Source organism: Chlamydotis macqueenii, chromosome 3 (assembly GCF_036417535.1).
Source record: "Chlamydotis macqueenii isolate bChlMac1 chromosome 3, bChlMac1.mat, whole genome shotgun sequence".
NCBI classification, from domain to species: domain Eukaryota; kingdom Metazoa; phylum Chordata; class Aves; order Otidiformes; family Otididae; genus Chlamydotis; species Chlamydotis macqueenii.
This window is the reverse complement of record NC_141558.1, coordinates 19,505,189-19,527,973: the sequence shown is the minus strand read 5'-3', so window position 1 is coordinate 19,527,973 and position 22,785 is coordinate 19,505,189. Positions and strand designations below refer to the sequence as shown.

Sequence of the window (22,785 nt, the reverse complement as noted above, 5' to 3'; positions counted from 1 at the left end):
CTATTTAAGCTGTTTTAATTGAGTCTCTTGGTTGACTCCATAGCATAATCCTATGATTTCTAGATTTCTCCAAGCCATAAATACCACAAGCAAAATATCAGAATTAACACTCTCAGCAGCTGTGTGAAAACACCCTGAAAGCCTGCCTTACCATAAGCGTTTGGCAAATGCATTCCAAAATATCCATGCTGACAATTCACTCTCGTGATATCTCAGAAATGTATATAAAAGTGTTATCTCAGATCACACAGTTCGTACGTATTATCATGAAGCCACATGATCTACTATTCAAAAAGCTCCAAACCACATTTCTATCAGAAAAAGTAGAAACAACTACCTCCTTTAAACGGAATTTTGAAGGGAATCTCTTTACTACAGACAAGCCACCCACCATTTTCTCTCTGGTCCATTCTGATTGCTGAAGATGTTCTACACTTAAAAACCTCATTTAAAACTCCACTATCTCAATGAGTTACTCTGTACTGGAAGGACCAGTCCTTTATATCTCTCAGCTTTAAATGTAAAATGGTGCGAAGTGCTTGTGTTAGATCTTGTTCTGTTTGTATCAAAGGACAGTGTGGTGAAACTTTTTCACATGGTGAAAAAGATGGGAATAAAAGACTTCAGGAAAAACACTTTATAATGTTATTTCCTAATGTGCATTTCTGGTACATTCTTCAATAGATATCAAAGATAATTATAAGCTTAGAATGTATCATCAAAAATACAGCATAATGGATAAGCAGCATACTGCTGTAATGGGTTCTGCCAGTGAAAACACAGCAGACATCTTAAGCCTGTAAACTCCAAAGAGAGCTAAGGAAGCTGGTAGCTCATTCTGCAAAAATAAAGTTGAAGTATGGCTTCCTTTACAGGACTGACGTATAAGCTCAAAGTGTTATTGACCATATGCATCTTTTAATTGGTATGGATACAGAGAAGGCTTTTTCTCTTAAAAAGCAAGTCCTCCATTATCAATTGAACCTTGTCATGAAGTTCTGGCCACAGAAGTAATAAAGAACGAAAACATTGCTGTAGATGCAGCATGGACCTTGCTGTTGGTGCTCCTAAGGTGGCAAATGGTCTTCTCATGCTGCGTGTCATCAGCATACCAAACAGAGACCTACAGAGCTTAAAATTCAAACCTATAAGGCAAACAATTACACTGCAACAACAAAAGAAAAGGAATCCTGAATAGTGAGTAAAGCTAGTCACACTAAACTGCAAGAACCTAGTAGCTCTTGTTTATTGTTAGAAACAGCAATGTACAATAAAAATGACTCAGACTGGTTTAATACAACCAAATATAGACTCACTCACTAACATAAGGATTTTGGATGACTAAAGGATGAAGGAAGGATGTAAGACAGTCACCTCCTCCCTTCAGAGGAAGGCAGTTCTCAGTGCTCTGCAGATATCTAAAAGAGAACTGATGGACACCTTCCAGGGCTTTGGAATTAAGGCAAGTTCAGTGTTGCAGGGAGGAAGTCCTTGCAACATCAGAGTGCAACACTATTAAAGAAAGAGAGGTCAAGGAGAAGCCTGCCTTAATTGGTTGCATCCACAGATGTAGAATGGCTCCGTGTTTCAAAAGTTTTGTTCAAATTGAGATATTGAAAAGCACTCCATATGTTCTCATCCAGCCAGACCAGTTTTGTTCTGAGGATGAAAGCTACATGCACCCCAAATACGCACCTCATGTGTTCTATTTTCATTTGTTTTGTACAATTTCTTTCTAACTCAAGGTGCTAGCAATTAAGCTAGGAGTACAGCATTTAATTCCCCATTTCTTAGCTAATTTTTTCCGATATTTGAACTTTGCATTAAATTATCCAAACTAGGGACTTGACAATATTGCATCATAGCTCTCCTTTGGTCACATGCCTATACCTCCTCTCTGTGGTCAGCTCGATCCTCTTTTTAGACTACCTACTTTCGACAGAGGTTTTGGGTTTCCCAAAGTGCTGAAGCCTTTCCTTATTCAATGCAACAAAACCGATGTAGTTGGCATATTTCTCCTAGACACATTTCACAAAAGCAGTGTAGGTACAGCTAGCATGTTTTCGAACAAACAAAAACACATTTCTGAGAAGAGATAAACTCAAGAATATGGCTGATGGCAAAAGAAAATTCTAAAGGGAAGAGTCAGAAGCCTCTAAAGACGATTCAGAAGGCAGTAAAGGTCCATTAGGTGCCAACAGTCAGGGGCTAGAAGCATACCTAGAGGAAGTATCATCTCCTTTTCCTGTTTTTATAATCTTTCCTCTTGGCCACTACCAGAAACATGTATAGGCTAGAGACACCTTTAATATGATACAGGGAGGCTGCTCTTATATTTTTATGATTGATGAGAGAAACAACAATAGCAGTTAAAAATTAGAGAAGGAACAGCAAACAAATTGCTCTGATCTGAAGAAGCAGTTAAGAGAAACTGAAAGTCATTCAACTGTGACAACAGACAGAACCTCATGCAATAGTCCTAGTTATATTACTTATGCAAACTTCTTCTGGTCTCCAAGATGGGAGCACATACACTCCCAAGACGTCAACACATACACGGACAAACACCCAGATGAGAGATCTCAAAGAAAAATTCCTTAGTAAGTACAGAATACAGCAACTTGTGGTTTGTTTTCTATTGATTACTCGGTGAACCTGTATTTCCTAAATAAAAAAAAAAAAAGAAAAAAATAAAGAAAGAAAAGAAAAAAATTTCTCTCCAATTAATTATTTTTCAGTTGTGAGCCTTAAAAAGTAGGCATTTACTACAGAAAATCTGGCAATAATAAATGAGTGGGTAGACTCATGCATAGTTCTGCATGGTTGAACAGTGAAGCGTAAACCAACATATTACTTGCTTTTGTCTCCAACCAAGAAATAAAATAAAAATTACAAAGTTTACTCCAAAATATATTAAAAATTAACATGAGTCTTAAAAGACCTCAGAAGTCTTATTAGCTGTGTAGAACAGTATTACAAGTCAAGGTTTTTAAAATATGAAGATTTTTGCTAAGTAGGAAAGAAACCTTTGAAGATACATTTGGTATATATTCTTCATTTTTATACTTAATCCAAGGAGTATTTTTACAAATTATTTTACTCAGAACATGAAAAACAGGTAGCCCATGAGGAAAGAGCCTTTTTCATTTTTTCCTCTTGATATTTCAGCCTTCTTTTGAGAGAGATTTGGTCACTCAGTCAGAAGGTGACTGGCTGGAGGCACTAGTTGCACAGACATCTGCTCTTCCTCGTGCATTTCAAGATATACCCAAAAAGACATTTTCTTCTTCAAGATTTGTGTGCTATTTAATAGCAAACGGGATGTCCTCCAAAACAGGATAGAAATGAACCCCATGAGAATATAAAAAACTTTCTTTAAAGTCTAGAACATACCCTAGCAAAAAAAAACAAAAAAACAAACACAACCCCCACACCCCATCAATCAATACAATAAACTCCTGTGTTTTACAGAAGAGACAGTACCCATGGAATGGTGCAACAGTCTCCTCAAAGAGGTCTCCAGGAGGTAAACGGGTACTAAAGCCTAAATACTTGGCACTACTGGTTGACTAAAAAGTATTCCCAACAGCTTTTATGCCCTGCTTCATTAGTGCACTCTGAACTAAACAGACATTCATCTGGCAACAGTTCAAGGCTGGTAAGCACCTTGCAAACATCCTTCCAGCTCAACTCATAAAAAGGAGGGGGGACAAAAAAATAAAAAAAACCAAACTACAAACAAAAAACCAAACAAAACACCCCAAAAAGCCAACAAACCACAAAACAAGACTTTCACAGTACCAAGCAAATGCTACAAAAGGGCTTTCCCAGATTTTACAGAGAACAGATCAGCAGCAGAGAGTACTGATACTCTTGTAGCCTCTAGGAACAGTAAGGGCTCTACATCGTTACTATACAAGTCGTTTGTGATGTGGTTTACATCCATCCCATGGCCAAAGGAAAAGATGCATTATATTTGCTGTATTGCTTTGTATATTCTTGGTTGCAAAAATCACTTGTGTGTTAATGATGCAACACTCATTAAAACCCACAGAAATTCTGAACTCTAGATAACCTATTACCAACATCTGTCAGAACACTATTTACTTATGATGTTATTTATATTGACACACTCCCACCATATACACACAAGAATCTGTAGTCTCTTTCTCACTTCCATTACTGCTATTTATCTAGCAATAAATTGCAATCTCCAGCCAAAGGTAAGGAACCAAAAGGTTTATCATATTTAAAATACTGCAGTTTAGTTACATTCTAGAAAGTAAGTATGTTCTGTTGATGTGAGCAACTTTCTAGGTACTTATTTTGATATCTTGATTTTCCAGGCACTTACATCACCTATTGCTTCTAGACAAATTCTGCACATTTAAAATTAATAATTTCTATATATGCGATAGCTTCCTAAAATATATATATACACAATGGTTGTCATGTCCTTCATGTGAAGCCAAAATGTCAAAACTATTTGGAACAAAACTACGTTTTTATTAATAAAGGCACAAGAGCAACCTTAAAAATGGAACCAGAGAAGTAACTTGAATTTATTTAGAATTTTAACTGAAATATCTATCAAACACAGCTGAGTAACTAAGGGGTGCTTTTAGTAATTTCCTTGTGCCTCATCTCATCTGACTATTCTTCATTTAAAAGCATAGTTCAGGAGGTAATTTGCCTATTTCATTGAGATGGCTTTGCGTACTAAAATTAATTAACAAATGTAAGAAAACAACTGCTCAGTGTAGACGTGTAGAACATGGACATTCACAGCTGCAAAGAAAAGAAAATGATAGACTAAAGCCTGTGGGTCTCAAAATATTTCATGTGAGTTTCAGTATCATTATCTTCACTTTGTAAAAGGTAAAGTTTGCTGAAGATCACCATGTAAGCTAGTCATAAAACTAGAAAGCCTCAGCACACACTAGGTCTACATAACTCCCTATATACGTATACATGTATTCATAAAGAAATATAGAGAGGAAAACAAATGTCACATATTGCACAATGAAAAAGTTGAAAGCTGACAAAAATGAGGGCGAAGAATGGTTATTTCAGCATTTCAGTTAACTCTTCTAGAAACTTCATCCTTCCAAAATTCACATGCAAAATACGTGACTCCTCACACACTCAAGTGGATGGTGTTTACAAATGCTTCCAGTAGCATGCATTATTCTCTACCAAGAGAGTTGAAAAGAAACTTCTGTTTTGCTTGAAGTAGGTCTAAGGAGTTATTGCTTTCTAGAGCAGTCAGCAATATTGAGTGAAATTTACAAAAATTAATGTATTCATACTTCCTTTCTTCTGCCTGTGCAGAAGCTCACCGTTAGACTGGGAATGTTTCCTAAAGGTTAGAACATATACATAGAAAATGCAAAAAGCAGATTTTCAACTCTCACTTAACCCAAACTGTTGTATGTGTTTGACTTGATCCAGAGCTCCCTTAAAGTGACTCTTTTCATTGATCCAGTGGACTTTACGACTGGTCCTCAGCATCACCATCCCCTTCCTACCAGTGAACATACAGTGACAGGACCAATCAGATTTAAAGAGTGGATTCCACCCAAGACTCTGAGTAAAGAAGAATGAAGTAGGAATTAGAACTACTTACCTGAAAGGCCTGTATACAAAAATCCTATTCATCAAAGAAATACCATGTTAACCATTACAAGGAAAAGACAAACTATAAGCATCTGCATAAAACTCAAGAAACTTCATACTTTTCTTCTTGATGCTGGTCCTCTTGGTCACTTAGTTCATCATCATCTACCATATGCCCAAATGGTTCAGAAGAAATTGATACCATATTAGACAGGATAACTCTGCTATCACTGCTTCCTGTAAGGATCAGCTGATCATGAGAATGATTGTATCTGACATTCCAGACCCTAAAAAATAAAATCAGAAAGAACAAGAGTATATTCTTGGCAGGTAGTGCATCAATGTTAAGGGATTTTTTTTTTAAAAAAAAAAAAAAAAGCAGCACTTAAAAATTGATCTTGAACTTAAATGTTGTAAGTACACATAGAAGTGACATGCCTCATTACAAAGACTGGTTTTTTGCCATCTTCATTTGACTTCTAAGCTTCCACGTCATCTGTTTTCTATGAGGTGTCTTTAAAATTCAACAAATGAATTTTGAAAAAAAAAAAAAAAAATCCAAAGAATAAAACACACCATTCAGTGGTATCATTCCTTGAGGGTATATGACAATTCATTGTTCACTAAGTCAGATAAATATTTAAGTTCTAAATATAAAAATTTCCCCAAAGCAAAATATGGATTAGAAGTAACCTGTTAAACAAAAAAATCTCACAACATTCTTACAGTGAAGTTCAAAATAGACCCTAAAACAAAAGTAGGATTATATTTCTCTTCAATTTTTACATATCAAATTAATACCAGATGTCTTATGGTTCTTGTTTTATTGTTTTTCTTTTAATCTTCTAGAATAAAGTATAAATGCTGCTTTTGTTAATTCACATCTTTATTCCCCTCAAAGTAGCTCCAGGGTCCAGATTTATCTTGCAAGAATTACTCCAACCCAAATTTTATAGAATGCAAACTGTTCATCTTTTCTTGAGCACTGAGGCCTGCAAACATCAGACAAGATTCTCTTCTTGCTCCAGCCACAGGCCCGAGCAGTAGATACAGGCTCTGAATTTTATCTCAGAGAATAAAATGACTCACTTGCATATTCTGGCTTAAGGGCTGTGAAGAGCATGAAAAAATTGGGTCTGAATTATTGAGCATTTCCACCACTGGACAGCAGAAGGATAGATGGCAGCTGCTGTAACCAAAACAGCTCAAGGGTTTTTCTGCACATCAGGTGCAGCAGACCAGGCTCAATTTGGGAAGAAACACCTGTCTTCCAGCTGGCCCCTACAAGCCAAGTTCTCAAACGTGGACCCTATCTCCCAACAATGTTAACAACAGCTTCTTGCCAATTAGACTAACATTGCCTACACTCTTAATTTACAATCACACAAGGAACATTCACATGTTGAAACCTTTCCTCCATGTAGAAAAAAATGATTATTCGCAATAGCACAAGCATAGTTAGTTTGCATTGCTCCTAAACAGTAAAATAATTAGCTGAATAAACTACATAAGCCATCCACCCACAAAACAGCATGCAGATAATTTGTTCTACCAGTGGGAATGCTCCTCCAGCGTCTTCACTGGTTCAGTGACGTTTCTCGTGTCCCAGAATTTCACCTTGCAGTCATCTCCACAGCTAGCCAGGTAGTACTGTTTATTGGGATTAAAGTCTAGGTCTCGTACCAGCTGTCCGTGTGCATTTTCTATGCAATATATCTGTCTGTAAAACACATTAAAAAAATTAAATGGTCTATAAAAAGCTAACTGCATTCCACTGACAGGAATCTGTTTCCCTGGAAACTTGCATAATCCCCTTAGCACCCACAGACCTACAGTTCCCATTGACAGTGCAGAGTTTAGGGAAATCCCAGCTGTTAACAACAGTGACTTGTACAGATTTCTCAGCTTGCTTTGAAGCTCTGCTCTTTCCTTGTTTGCCTTAGGATTATCTGGAACTGAAAGGAAGCAGTAGTTCCAGATAATTCTAGCACAGCTCTCTAACAACTGCTATGAAGTATCTGCTACAAAACCACAATGTTTTAGATAAGAGCTTCTCCACCTCTAAATAGTTATATCAATTCTGCATTTATGACATCTAGTTCTCCCTACATGAAAAGCTGACATGCAAGGGAGGCAACAGATATGAACAATAGCTTTTTATTATTGTTCTATTTTGAACTTACCTTATTGAGCTCTGGTATTATTAATTTATCAGTGGCCTTTAACTACTCAACCATGCACATACTCATCCATCTGGACCACTTCAGCAAACATTTGTAGTACTGCTAACAACCTAGCACCCTTATTCAAAACACCATGTTCCATCAGTTTGTCTCCCTACCTCACCCTCTTAAACTTGGGATTTTTGTTTGTTTCCACTACCGCATTACCAGTTTTATGAAAAGGCGGTATCTGTTCCCATATCCACTCTCAAAGCCACCATCCTCCAAAGTTCTGCTTAGATTTGACAATCTCCTACAGTCTTCACTAGAACTTGTCAACACTTTGTGAGGTTTTGTTTTTTTTTTTTTTTTAATTAAAAATGTTTCACTTCAGAAAACACAGAATGACCAAAACTGGTAATTCTATGTTTTGCATTATATGCATGTTCTTATGTGCTGTATGTATGTTCTCCTACTGGGCCACACAGGTATTAAAGAGAGACTTTTCTAACTACTAACACAAAGCAAAGCAGCTCCATAAGGAGAGGTTCAAAGAATACCAGGTGTATACGAAGCCCTATCCTGACAGTTATGGCAGTCACTTGGCATAGAAGATATCCGACGTCAACACTTTCTCACAGTTCAAGAGATCAAGAGTATCACTGAAACAAACCCCTTTCTACCAGGTATTCTGGGATCAGAATTCAACATTTCCTCTTAATTTCTTGGAATCTTTATGGAAATTTTTTTTAAATCTCAAGCATGCTTGCAGCAATAAAACACTTTATTGCACCTTTCACTTATTTCTTGCAATTCTTGCATTCCTCATGGAGATGTAACAGCTTAAAAAGAAATACCACTGTGCTTGCCTTTATCCCAGTGAAAGCCTTTATTCCAGCTTACTATTCTGATCACTTGATCTTTTTCTTTCTCAGATATAAATATTCCTTTCTTTCACCCTATCGTCCTACCTACAGCAGTATCACCTACACTGAATTTCCCATTTACATCACACATTGAGGCCAGACCACATGAACATTTTCTCCAGCTACTGCCTCTAGCTTCTCATACGCTTTCCTCCATATTTTTTAGAATTTAGTCTCAGAATCTGAATTTTCCTGATACAATTCTCTCTCTAAATCCATTCAGCCTAGTGTCTGTCTCCTCTACTTCACAAGCTCTTCTCTGATTAAGATTGCTTCCTAGTCTAGCCTAGGAATCTTCCCACCAACCTCTTTTTTTCCCCTCCCTCCTGTGTGTGCTGTGTCCAAAATCATTCACTCCATCTATCTTACAGCTATCATAATCACACTCACTGAAGTAGCTATTCTAGCTGCTTCTTTAGTATCTCTCCTCTCATTGTTTGCTGGTGTAGCAGTTTTCTGTCCTTGATTTTTTCCCCCTTGTTATACTGCCACAGTTTATACTGCCCTGACTTTAAACTCCAGTCTCTAGCCTAACTAGTCATTATCAAATATTCACATCATTCTAGACATATTACAGTGTAATTGCAGATAAGACTTATTCTTGCACATATTTTTCAAGTACATTGCAAACAGCTCTTCGGCATAGCCTAGTACTCGTAAACTGGTTCAAGGACTACCTAATCTGAGCTTCACGTAAAGTAATTAGAGTTGTGGGGTTTGCTTTTGTTAATCAAGCTACCCTTTCATTGCGGATCTTGACAATACCTAACTATCTTTCATAAAGGTTACTCAGAGTATCCATCTAATGCATGAAAGAGATGCTTTTTCTAATGAGATGGAGAATGAAGCAGACTTCACAATAATTCAACATTTTCTACTTAGCTTTAATCTTAAGGTCTGCATGGTATATGTTAAAAATAGCGTGATTACAAAAACATCACAAAAAAGCAACTTAAAAAAACCTGTTCCTCCTTTGACCTTTCTTTCCTCTCTTGTATGCTTCATTTAAATGAGTCTTCATAAATTAAAACATACAGATATATATATATATGAAGTTAGATTTTTATATATCCTTTTACATATCCTTTTATATATCCTTTTATTCAAAGAAAGGATTTTCAAAACTGATGTCAAGCATATAGGAAGTGAATTTTAATTATTATATTTGTATTTTTACCTTTGTTAATTAAATTAAATAAACCTTTTTTATAAAAACACACAAGGGTGGCAAACATGGGGATTTACTGCTACACCTCTGAGCTGGCAGGAACCATAGAACTAAATTTAAAGTCATCCCCCTTTAAGGCAACAAAAGTTATTACAAGACATCAGTCTTCTCGGTTTGGTGATAAATTACTATGTGCTAAGGGGATAAAGCGTATCTTAGAAAACCTTGCACAGGCCTTAGTAGTCATGGCAACAGATGTGCACAACATCACTCCTTTGCTTATCAAAATCACAACTGAGCAGGGGGGAAAACACCTTATTAAGTATATTCAAAGTCTTAATTGATTTGGAAATGATTTTGATAGATTCAGTAGTTTCATATAACTGGCATGCTAAAGTCTTTAATATAGTACAGCATACTATTTGTTAAAATCAGAAAAGTGAAGAGTGAACTTACCCTGTGAATTATCTTCAGAGACTAAAGTTACTTTTAAATAGCATGCTATGAAGACAGTTCATAGCATAGTCAGGATTGACGTTAAATCATTTTCAGGTTGAATTACAGAGCAGCTTCATTCAGGTAATGCCTATGTGTTGAACAAATCATCTTGGGACTAAGTACATAGTTCAGTAAAACTCAATACACAAGTTAGAATTGAAGCTGAGGGGCAAAAACAGAAAAAAAAACCCTTTACTAAATTGTAAATCTATCACCTATGCAAGCCAAACCATTCCTTTTATAAGTGATAGCTTCGCCACATTTCTAATCTTAAAAAAAAAAAAAAGTTAGGAGCAATGAAAAATCCATCTCCAAAAGAGATTGTCTTTTCTAGTGAGCAAGACTGAATTTCTCATTACCTCAGGCTTCGTGTATCCCACCCTCGAACAGTGGTATCATTGGCTGTTGCAATCTGTGTACAATTGTGGTGTGGACTCCATCTTCCAGAAGTAAATTTTAATTGTCCTTTTCCTTCCAAGGCTGCAGAACTAGAGAGCTAAAATAATGAAACAAAGCTGGCAATGTTTCTAAATATAAAGCTAAAATCAAATTAGTTCCACTGAAGAAAAACACTGCACAATAGCCTATTGTTCCAAGTGTAACAGACTATCTAAATCCTAGGATTAAAAAAAAAAAAAAAAAAAAAAAACAGGAAAAAAAAAGAAGCTAGAGCTGATTTTGTATCTCTCAAAGTAATTTTTACAAAGGTTTATGCAGTCTAATGTATTTAGAAATGTTATAAGTATTGTATTACTTTATAAACTAAAATAAACAGTTTCAGATCATTTGTTGAAACAGTAGATAGATAATACACACACACTACACAGATTTTTAGCTGCCTCAAACAGAGAAATAAACACACCCATTTAGTTTCATGAACAGTCTTACAAGACTTTTTCCATGTCAAAATGCCAAATTTTATCTGCAGGAACAGAATTATACTGTTAAAAACTCTTCAATATACACACAGTAGCTTTTAGAAATTAAAAAAAAAAAATCAAGGCCCAGGTACCCATGTCATCAAATACGTGTCTATTTAAAACAACAGCAGGTACTAGAGGACTAGATCACTAGATTACAATCTGTGAGAATTAAAGATTTTGGTTCCAAAACCAGGCTTGGACATCATTGAGCAGACAGCTCTGCATTTCCGTAGTTATTGAAAAGAAGGCGCAACCAACTTTTTCTTTGAAGCTGAAAGTTATCCTCCAATTCCATGCGAACACGGTGAAAAATTAAGCTGCAGACACTGCAAATTATTTTTACTTCTAATCAGATACTGAAAACTGACTGTTTAGTACCTAAAGGGGAGGGGGAACCAATATACTTGCATTTTAACCAGATATATAAATTTCAAGAGTCTAGGCAGACAGTAGACTTATTTGGTCATCTTGCACATGATGCTCATAGTTCAAAATTTTTCATTAAGAGGGATTTCACAAAAGCAGATTACTGTGCTGGATCTTGTTGGATCACTTTTCTCCTTTATTTAAATCCTAATATCTCATAAAATATTCTATTAAACAGAAGATTTATTAGCAGAAATATTACACTTTCATAGATGAAAAAGACTAAAACATACATACTGCTTACATAAACTTTAATTGACATCAACCAAAAAATATGCTGCTAATGTAAGACTGCTTAAATCTATTTGTATATGATATCAATGTCCCTTTCTGTATTTTGCTAACTTTTTACCATTGCAGTTCCACCAATATCATATTTAGCATTCAGATTAATAACCCAAAAAGTACAACTCTTACATCACTGAATTCTATGCTAAGATGTGTTGTCTTAAAAAAAAAAATCTGAAAAATTTTTGGAAGAATGTAGGATTCAGAGCATGCAAAGTCATATATCGCTCATGTGCTAATGAGTTAAACAACACTGCTAGTATCATTCTTCAAGTACAAATACTGCCTGAAAGCCTTTCTATAGCTTGCAGGTTAAGATAAAGAAAAATACTGGACAGGACACTGGATGCAGAATAATAAAATAAACTGCAGTATTTATGTTTCTGACACATACTACATTCCAGGCACAAAAACAATATGCAGAGCTGGAGTCAGTTATTTCAGAAATTGAACTAAGTTTCTTAGTAAGCAGTCTTGGCCAAAAAAGCTCAGACTAGGGGAAAAGGAGAGAAGCAAATTGTTAACACTGATAATAAGAGAATACTAACAAAAAGAATATCTCTTATCAGGTACTTCCAAAATCCGTTATTGAGACAGAAAGCATTACATATCTGTCCTGGTTCTGGCCAGGATAGAGTTAATATTTACCTGAGCTGGGTGGAGAACTGAAGCTGGTAGCCCCTATGGCTGGGATAGTTAACTAATTAGCTAACAGCTGGGGTTAATTTACCCAAATTAGCCAAAGGGCTATTCCATCCCATCTGACATCATGCTCAGTATATAAGTGAGGAGGGTGCTGAAGGGAGGCCCTCCTAGTTGGAAGAGACTGGATGTGGAGATCTGTTGTGAGCTATTATACTGTATTTGTGTTCCATCACTCTATTGTTTTCTTCTGTCATTACTGTTAAATTTACTTTTTGTTCAATCTCAACCCGCGTGTTTGGTTTTTTTTTTCTCCTGGTTTTCTTTTGTTTGTCAAATCTCCTCCTATTCTCTCGGAGAGTTGGGGGGGAGTGAGAGAGAGACTGCGTAGTCTGGTCCCCGTTGGGGCTGAACTACGACAATATCCAAAATACAACTCAGGGTAGAAGGTCTTTGTCAGCAGTAGACAGTAGTTTCTCCAACATTCCAGCCATATCTTAAGTCTTTATTTCCACTTTTGTCATTTAAACTATTATTAAAAGATGAACATTTTTCTTTTCAGTTAAAAGTTTAGGGGTGAGGCCAGCACGCACATCCTGCACTATTTTTTTTAATAACAGATGAAAAAAATCACATACACGTTAGATTGGCCAAGTCATCCTTGCCTTCTCAAGCAATCCTTAAGTATTTGCAGGAATTAAATTACATCTTTCCTCGTATGGATGTCCAACTATGTATACAGCCAGGTTCCAAATCAACTCATGGTAGACTTCTGTTAATAAAATTGAAGCCCAGAAGTTACTGAATAAGGTTTTCTTCAATGTTCTTCAGCATGTCTCCTATGAGCAGAAAGGAACTGCATGGATTTAAAGGACAGCTAAGAAGTAAGGGAAGGAAATGTTCATACAGAAGAAGGAATCCTGATATAGCAGAAGGAAGTCTCCAAGTCTCCTTCCTTGAAACCCAAGAAATGAACTATCAGCTGAAACAAAGCTGGTAGTTTGGAATCACAAATGCAAGTTCAAAAATAAAACCCTGTAGCTTTACGAGATCCTTAAATATATAGACAGGTAAGCAAGCTTTCTTTTTATCTTGAACTCTTCCTCCCACTTCTTTAAAGGCAGAAAAGTTGACTACAGAAGGAAAGGAAAACATGATGAAGGCCTATTTTTGGCACTAATTGCACATAAGGATTTGGATTTGTGCTGCCCAGAAGATGAAGACACACAGCTTTGAGGGTCTCACCAGATACTGAAGGTAAACAATTCATGGCAATATTTTATAAACACAAAATGTGACTTACAGTAAGAAAGAAAAAGGAAAAAAAAAAAAAGGAAGTGAATAAGATCTGTTGTCTTTTAGACAACAGAATTAGCAATTGTTCTTGCACTGTGCAAGGATCACACACTGACTTTAGAAAAAAAGTCTGGACAAAATGAAATCTTGAACAGTGCAAAATGAGTATCAGAATACGGACAGATTTAATGCTGTTCATAAGTGCTTAAGTGGATCACTGCCTAAAGCTGGTGACATAAGAACAATAATAAAAGGTTATGTATGATATTACACTAAAATTACATGACAGTAATGATTTGAAATCAAAATACAAGGTTCAGAAAAAAAATAAGCAATGCAATACAATTGAAATAGAACTGTATATGTTATCCTCAGTGAAAGAAGAGGTTTTACAAAAGCAAAGTATCTGAATATGAAAAAGTGTATCTTAGCTTTAAAGGACTAATTTCTGTGTATTCCAATGAAAACATCAATTATTCTAACTTATTTTTATCAAAACATCAGTAAGGATGCCGCCTCTTCTGCTTCAAATTTTGATCTCATAAGAACCGATATGGAATGAAGAAAGGAGAGGCAGCATCCTTTTAAAAAAAAAAAAAAAAAAAAAATCACAAACACTGTTGCTCTCTATGTCAGCAACCGGCTGGAGTGCGTGGAGCTCTGCCTGGGGATGGGGGAGGAGCTGACAGAGAGCTTATGGGTTAAGATCAGAGGACAGGGACGGACGGGGGATGTTACGGTGGGGGTCTGTTACAGGCCGCCTGGCCAAGAAGACAGAGCGGACGAGGCGCTCTATAGCTAGATAGGAGCAGCCTCACAGCGGTCACGAGCCCTGGTCCTCATGGGGGACTTCAACCACCCTGACATCTGTTGGAGAGACAACACGGCAGGGCACAGGCAGTCCAGGAGGTTCCTGGAATGCGTGGATGACAACTTCCTCCTGCAGGCGATAGAGGAGCCGACAAGGAGGGGTGCCATGCTCGACCTTGTGCTCACCAACAGGGAGGGGCTGGTGGGGGATGTGAAACTGATGGACAGCCTTGGCTGCAGTGACCATGATGCAGTGGAGTTCAAGATCCACGGGGCAGCAAGGAAACTGCACAGTAAGCTCTCTGCCCTAGATTTCAGGAAGGCGGACTTCGGCCTCTTCAGGAACCTCATGGGCAAAGTGCCATGGGAGGCGGCCCTGGAGGGAAGAGGGGCCCAGGAAAGTTGGTCCATATTCAAGGAGCACCTCCTCCAAGCTCAGCAGAGGTGCATCCCAATGAAGAAAAAGTCGGGCAAAAAGGCCAGGTGGCCAGCGTGGATGAGCAAGGAGCTCCTGGATCAACTGAAAGTGAAGAGGAAAGCCTATAGAGGGTGGAAGCTGGGACAGGTAGCCTGGGAGGACTACAGAGTGACTGTGCGAGCGGCCAGGGATAGGGTGAGGAAGGCTAAAGCCCTGATGGAATCGAATCTGGCCAGGGATATAAACAGTAACAAGAAAAGCTTTTATAGGTATGTAGGGGACAAAAGAAAATCCAAGGAGAATGTAGGCCCCCTCCGGAAGGTAACGGGTGTCGTGGTTACCCGTGATGTGGAGAAGGCTGAGGTACTCAATGACTTTTTTGCCTCAGTCTTCACTGATAAGAACTCTTGTCTCCCCACCCAAGCTGTGGAAGGCACAGGCAGGGACTGCAAGGATGAAGAACCGCCCACAGTGCTTGAAGAGCAGGTTCAAGATCATTTAAGGAACTTGAAGGTGCACAAGTCCATGGGGCCTGATGAGATCCATCCGCGTGTCCTGAGGGAACTGGCGGATGAAGTTGCCAAGACACTGGCCATCATATTTGAGAAGTCGTGGCGGTCTGGTGAGGTCCCCGATGACTGGAAGAGAGGGAACATAACCCCCATTTTTAAAAAGGGGAATAAGGAAGACCCGGGAAACTACAGGCCGGTCAGCCTCACCTCTGTGCCTGGCAAGGTCATGGAGCAGATTCTCCTGGAAAGCATGCTAAGGCACATGGAGAGCAAGGAGGTGGTTGGTGACAGCCAACATGGCTTCACCAAGGGCAGATGGTGCCTGACCAATTTGTTGGCCTTTTATGATGGGGTAACAGCATCAGTGGACAAGGGACGGGCAACGGATATCATCTACCTGGACTTGTGCAAGGCATTTGACACTGTCCCGCACGACATCCTTCTCTCTAAACTAGAGAGGCATGGGTTCGATGGATGGACCACTCGGTGGATAAGGAGTTGGCTGGATGGCCGCACTCAGAGAGTGGTGGTCAACGGCTCAATGTCCAAGTGGAGACCGGTCACCAGTGGCGTCCCTCAGGGGTCCGTGTTGGGCCCGGCCCTGTTCAACATCTTTGTCGGCGACATGGACAGTGGGATAGAGTGCACCCTCAGCAAGTTCGCCGATGACACCAAGCTGTGTGGTGCCGTCGACTCGCTGGAAGGGAGGGATGCCATCCAGAGGGACCTGGACAGGCTGGAGAGGTGGGCCCGTGCCAACCTCATGAAGTTCAACCAGGCCAAGTGCAAGGTCCTGCATCTGGGTCGTGGCAATCCCAAGCACAAATACAGGCTGGGTGGAGAATGGATCGAGAGCAGCCCTGAGAAGAAAGACCTGGGAGTGTTGGTAGACGAGAGGTTCAACATGAGTGGGCAATGCACCCTTGCGGCCCAGAAGGCCAACCGCATCCTGGGCTGCATCAAGAGGAGCGTGGCCAGCAGGTCGAGGGAGGTGATTCTGCCCCTCTACTCTGCCCTGGTGAGACCCCACCTGGAGTACTGTGTCCAGTTCTGGAGTCCCCAACACAAGAAAGACATGGACCAGTTGGAAAGGGTCCAGAGGAGGGCCACAAAGATGATCAGAGAGCTGGAGCACCTCTCCTATGAGGACAGGCTGAGAGAGTTGGGGCTGTTCAGCCTGGAGAAGAGGAGGCTCCGGGGAGACCTGATAGCGATCTTCCAATACCTCAAGGGGGCCTACAAGAAAGATGGGGAGAAGCTGTTCAGTAGGGCCTGTTGTGATAGAACAAGGGGTAATGGGTTTAAATTAGAAGGAGGTAGGTTTAGATTAGATATGAGAAAAAAATTTTTTACAATGAGAGTTGTAGAGCACTGGAACAGGTTGCCCAGAGAGGTGGTGGATGCCCCATCCCTGGAATCGTTCAAGGCCAGGCTGGATGGGGCTCTGAGCAACCTGATCTAGTCAGGGATGTCCCTGCTTCTTGCAGGGGGGTTGGACTAGATGACCGTTGAAGGTCCCTTCCAACTCTAACTATTCTATGATTCTATGATTCTATATATTAATCTCTAGAGGGTACAAACATTACCTACAAAAATTACAAGCAACATGAAGACAGTGAACAATTGTTCATGCTCTCTTCCAAAACAAGAGCTATGGGCCACCAAATGAAGTCTGTAGAAGTCAGATTCAACAGTAAACAAAACAAAGTGGTTGTCCACCCAATGGACTCCTTCACAAAAGACACTTGAATGCATAATACTTACTTATATCCAAGAATAGAATAGGAAAGTACTTGGAATAAAGATCTAATGAGGGTTACAGTAAGTTACACCAGGCCCAGAAAGATCCTTGGATTGAAAAGAATAAGGGCAGAAGTACCCAATACGTTTGTTCCACTAAACTCTTCCTTGGAGCCTGCTATGGCCACAACAGAATACCGGGGCTGGATAGACTCAGGTATCCAGTGTATCCACTCTCAGAACTGAGCAGCATGAAGCAGAAGAATGGTAGGATTTATCAGCTTCTCTTCTGAGGGTGCCCCTGAGGGCGCTGTACTTGTCTTCTCTCACAACGTAAGAAAAATAATGTGAGAGGACCAGTTATAAAGTTCTATAAACTTCTGGATGAAATAGTAACTGGAAACATGGTCCCTCACTACACTACCTTCATCTAATAGATAAGTTTTTATACGTACAATTTTTGTTGGGTTTTTTTTATTGTTAATATATGAACTAATTCTAAGGTAGAATGACTAAAAATTAGTAATTACATTATGCATTTGGAAGGTCAGTTTTTTCCCTCAAATGGACTTTGGCAGAAAACATCTCCCAAGAACAAAACATTTAGAAAATAGAGAGCATTTCAGTGCTCTACTTTGATTAATTTAGAAATTCAAACAACATCTTTTCGGATGCCAAAAAAAGTACCAAATTAAAGTAAATGCTACATTTCTTAGTACATATAAATGGTCACTAGTGACAATCAAGCAATGCTCTTACAAAAAATAAGAGCTAGCATAACAGAACACTCAAAATACAAAGTTTTCTTTTCTGGTAAAGTGTGCAATATTAGCACACAGATTAGTATATTAGGTTCAGAATTTTCTCATTTGAAAGAATAGGATTATCAATCATTATACAGGGAGAGCAAAATATGCAAATTTCTATGTAAAGGCTTAACAACTGCAGCAATCCACTAAATATTTATCAATACAATGATATCTTGCATTTTCTTTAAGGAAATTACTTTGTTGTTCTTTCTTAAAAAAAATGGTCTTTACAATTTGAGGTATGTAAAAATATATCAAGTGCTTGGTGTTTTTTTTTTAACCATTTAGAAATTATCTGAAAGATTAAAAAGATATTTTACTTGCTAAAAAAAATGAGAAAACATGCCTTTTGACTTCTGAATGCTCTTTTTTTTAATAAATGTTTATTTAATAACTTTATTTTTCTTACCCCTACAGCAGTAGCTCTGTATTAAATAGAATAAATTAAAAAAAATTATTAAAAGAAAACAGAAAAAAGTGAACACTGAGGAACTCTAACATCTTACCCAAAAGGTCACAAGATTAGAAAACTGATGGATGTTTGAGTGCATTCTAGACAAGAACAATAAAGAAGTTATTATTCCATTTACTAAATATTCATAGGTTTACGCTACACATGCCTATTTGATCTTGACTGCCGCCTCAGTGAAGACGGGGTAGTGAAGATATCTTAAACAATTAAGTCCATAAATATTTAGAATTTCTAAAACTGAAATAAGTTAAATGACGGTAGTGATTACTAAACTCATTGAGATAAGTTACACACAACACTTTTGCTTTTTTACCATACCCTCATCCTCATCAAATGGAAATAGGCAGCAATTCTGTGCATGCTGGACGTCATGTGGAGATCCCAAGACAGCCTCAAGGAGATATCCTTGCAATAACCACATATTTTTAAGTGCTGAGTTTCCACCTCAGAGTAAGAAAGTATTTTTATTCCTTAAACGCAAGTTTTCTGCTTTATACCACAAAAATTAAACTAAACATCAAGAGCAGCTATTTCATCCTGTGAAATAAATTGTTACTCCTATATACACTGATGATGCATTCCAAGTTTCTGTCACAGCAATTTTCACTATTTCACCCCTACTTCTAAGCTATTGTTAAGGAGATCATTAAACAAAATTGATCCCAACACCAACTCTTTAAGAGCTAGTCTTCTATCCTCTTTCTGATCCAGTAATGTCTCTCATTTCTCTGCAGACAGTTTTTTGACCTCCTTTAATTAATCTATGTCTATTCTAGTTGCAGTAATTATGGGGCACTCTACAAAGTTCTCTGCTGAAGTCCACAATTTATTTCCTGCCTTGAGGAATACCAGCCTTCTTGCCAAGAAAGCATCTCATGCTTATTCCTAACATCCTCCTATATTTGGATACATTACTTTTATTCAGATAGACTGTGAAATCTTCCCCACAAGGTCTTCCTTCTTGCCTGGAATGCCATTGCCAAATATTTTCTGTTCTGTTTCTGTGGCAGTTAACATCACCTATACATTAAATGCCATTAAAAAAATCCAAAAGGGACAAGAAATATAAAAGGAATCTGACTAAACATTTGGATAAAAATTATTAGAACCAAACCTCTACTCCTCCCCTTTATTAAAACATAAGGCAACCAGGAAAACATCTATATTTTGAAATCTCCGCCTCACTTTGTTTTGCTTACCTGCCATTCCAAACATACTGCATTTACCCGAGGAAGAGTTCTAGTGATTTGGTGACACCTGACCTGAAGTCTGTATATAAAAATATTAACTGTCATCTTTTCACCAGAATCTACCAGACTTTGTATATTGGTTGGGCTTCTCTTGGGTTCAGCTAATGATTACAAATGGAAAAGAGTAGCTAATTTAATTGCAAAAGGTAATGATGCAGTGAGTATAAGATGAGTTCCACCCCAGAAGGTAATGTCCTCAAAACAATAATAAAGGGAGTTATCACAAGGACAGGAGGAAGCTTGTCTTAATCCAAGTACAGGCAAATATTCCTCTATTAAATACTGTAATGAAGAAAAAAAAGTTAGCAGAAAAGGTTGACAGGAAAAAAAAAAAAACCACCAAACAAAACCAAACAAATGCACAGAACTGTATAGTAAACTATGGGTCGTAAATGTTTCCTGTGGCAGGTTGGCCAGATAATTCTGAGAATGAACACACCAGTAATTTTATTACAAAGAAGCTCTGAAAATATCAAGAATCCTAACATTCTTCAGGCTAATTCTAATTAAACAATGCGACTTGCAACTCCCAGGGAGACAGAGAAGAGGCACCCAATACGTCAGTGCAGGCAAGTAGAAATTTTGGCCTATGCAAAATTTTAAAGACACGTATGTTTTCATTTTTCATCATTACTACACCTAAGTTTTAGATGAACTTTTTACAAGCATGAAAAGTCCAGAAAGAGTAGCACTGAGTTCACCTCTTGCCATTAAAATTAATGTTACCTATAACGCATATCTATCCAAAAAAGAAGCAACTGAAATGCGTTCTTAAACAGGAAGAACAGTGCTGCACCAGCGTAATGAATACCTCCTCCCTTGTATTACCTGATACAAATACAGTGAACCAGATCCTACTTTTAATTAATCATTATGATGTCATTCAGCTTGAACACGATCACATTTTTGACAAAAAGGGAAAAAATTCAATCGCACTGACATTTTTATTATCTTAATCCTAGGCTATTGATTTATTCAGTTAAAATAATGTATATACTCACACATACACTGTTACTTCACTTATAAGTCTATAGCAATGGGAATACTTTGTAAAGACTTTTCCCCTTCAACAGTCCCTACAGAATATATATAGAATCATAGAATCATAGAATGGTTAGGGTTGGAAAGGACCTTCAAAGGTCATCTGGTCCAACCCCCCTGCAAGGAGCAGGGACATCCCTGACTAGATCAGGTTGCTCAGAGCCCCATCCAGCCTGGCCTTGAACGTTGCCAGGGATGGGGCATCCACCACCTTTCTGGGCAACCTGTTCCAGTGTTCTATAACTCGCATTGTAAAAAGTTTTTTCCTAATTTCCAATCTAAATCTACCCCCCTCTATTTTAAAACCATTACCCCTCATGCTATTGCAACAGGCTCTACTAAACAGTCTTTCCCCATCTTTCTTGTAGGCCCCCTTGAGGTACTGTTTACTAGATACTTACTGCTTTGTTACCATCCGCTAGAACCAAACATGTTAAGGTGATAAGACATCAGACGGCTAAGACATGCAAAAATGGACAACCTTTTATCCTAATGAACAATAAACACCATGTTTCTCTTAATTTACACTATCTCCTTGTGTATCTGCATATAAAGCAAACGTGGACCTCCTGGCAAGAATTTCCTACATAGCACCAACTGACACCTTGTATAATCACCTATAACCTCCAGAGGAACCGCGAATAGTTTCCACAGTTTCTCTTAAAAAAAAAAAAAAAAAAAACTTTAAAAAACAAAACAAAACAAAAAAAAAACCCCCAAAATAAAACTGAACAAAACAAACCCATGTCCCCTTTTTAACACTGGTGAGAGTTGGGTTTTTTTTTTGCCATAGGCTGTTCTGTACCTGTTTTAAAGGTCAAAAAAGCTCTTTTTATTAATATCCCAGAAAAATGTGTTTTTACACTCTGACCAAAAACCATTAAAATACAGATCCCGTGCTTTTTGGGGTTACAACATATTTTTCATTCAACAGTCCCTTATAAACACGATATATAGAGAAAGAAATCACTATTTCACCAACAGCTTATTGGCCTACAAACACTCCCTGTACATGGTGATAACCAAATGGAAAATATATTTATTGCTTACTTCTACCAATGCTATCTGTCTTCTAAACAACTTGTTCTCATAGATTTCTCTCTCACATTCTAAATTTCTTAGCATTAAAGGGTTAAGGTGGAGTTGTAATTTTTGTTTGTTTTGGCTTGGGTTTTTTTGTGTTTTTTGTTTTGTTTTGGTTTGATTTTTGTTTGTTTGTTTGTTTTTTTAAACACAAAACCATCTCAATAATGGAACACTTCTTATTTTTCCTCATTGCTCCCTGTCCTACATAATTTTTTTGTAAATATAAAATTGCTACAGAATAAGAGTTGTTGTTTTTCAGTCTTCTATGAATTCTAACAGGGAGTTAATCTCTTAGGAAGAAAGTAAACTTCAAGGATTTCAGACATGCACAGCAGTTGTTTGTAGGCCTGAAAAAGTCTGATACTGGAATGCAACAATATCAGTCATCTTAGAAGAGATTCATCTGACTCAAGATTTAGACGCCTAGAGATAAGTTTTCTGAGAGTCAAGTTTCCATGGACTGTCACTATTAAACTTCACTTTAAAAGTGGTCACTGACTCAGTGATGAAGCAAATGCCATTTAAGAGTAACTCTGCTGGGGCAGAAGACTGCTAACGGTAAACAGTTATTTCCAGGTAAAATTTTAATCACAAGCAATTCTAATTTACAGTGCACTCACATGAGATACTAGATTATTTCAGACAGAAATGCAGAGAACCATCAAATTCTACATCAGGTCTCCTAAGAACCTGACTGTAAAA

The 22,785-nt window shown here is 37.9% G+C and overlaps 1 protein-coding gene across 3 annotated transcripts in view; it reads right to left on the bottom strand.

Annotated features, from left to right (window-relative positions):
• Window positions 1–22,785, bottom strand: part of EIPR1 (EARP complex and GARP complex interacting protein 1) — an 80,080-nt gene that overhangs the window by 7,043 nt on the left and 50,252 nt on the right. For all 3 annotated transcript variants that reach the window (XM_086744969.1, XM_086744967.1, XM_086744968.1), the window contains 3 exons: window positions 10,730–10,866; window positions 7,169–7,336; window positions 5,736–5,903 (listed from right to left, as the gene is read on the bottom strand). In XM_086744969.1, coding sequence (XP_086601095.1) covers window positions 5,736–5,903; window positions 7,169–7,336; window positions 10,730–10,866 — 473 coding nt within the window. The remainder of the gene's footprint in view (window positions 1–5,735; window positions 5,904–7,168; window positions 7,337–10,729; window positions 10,867–22,785) is intronic.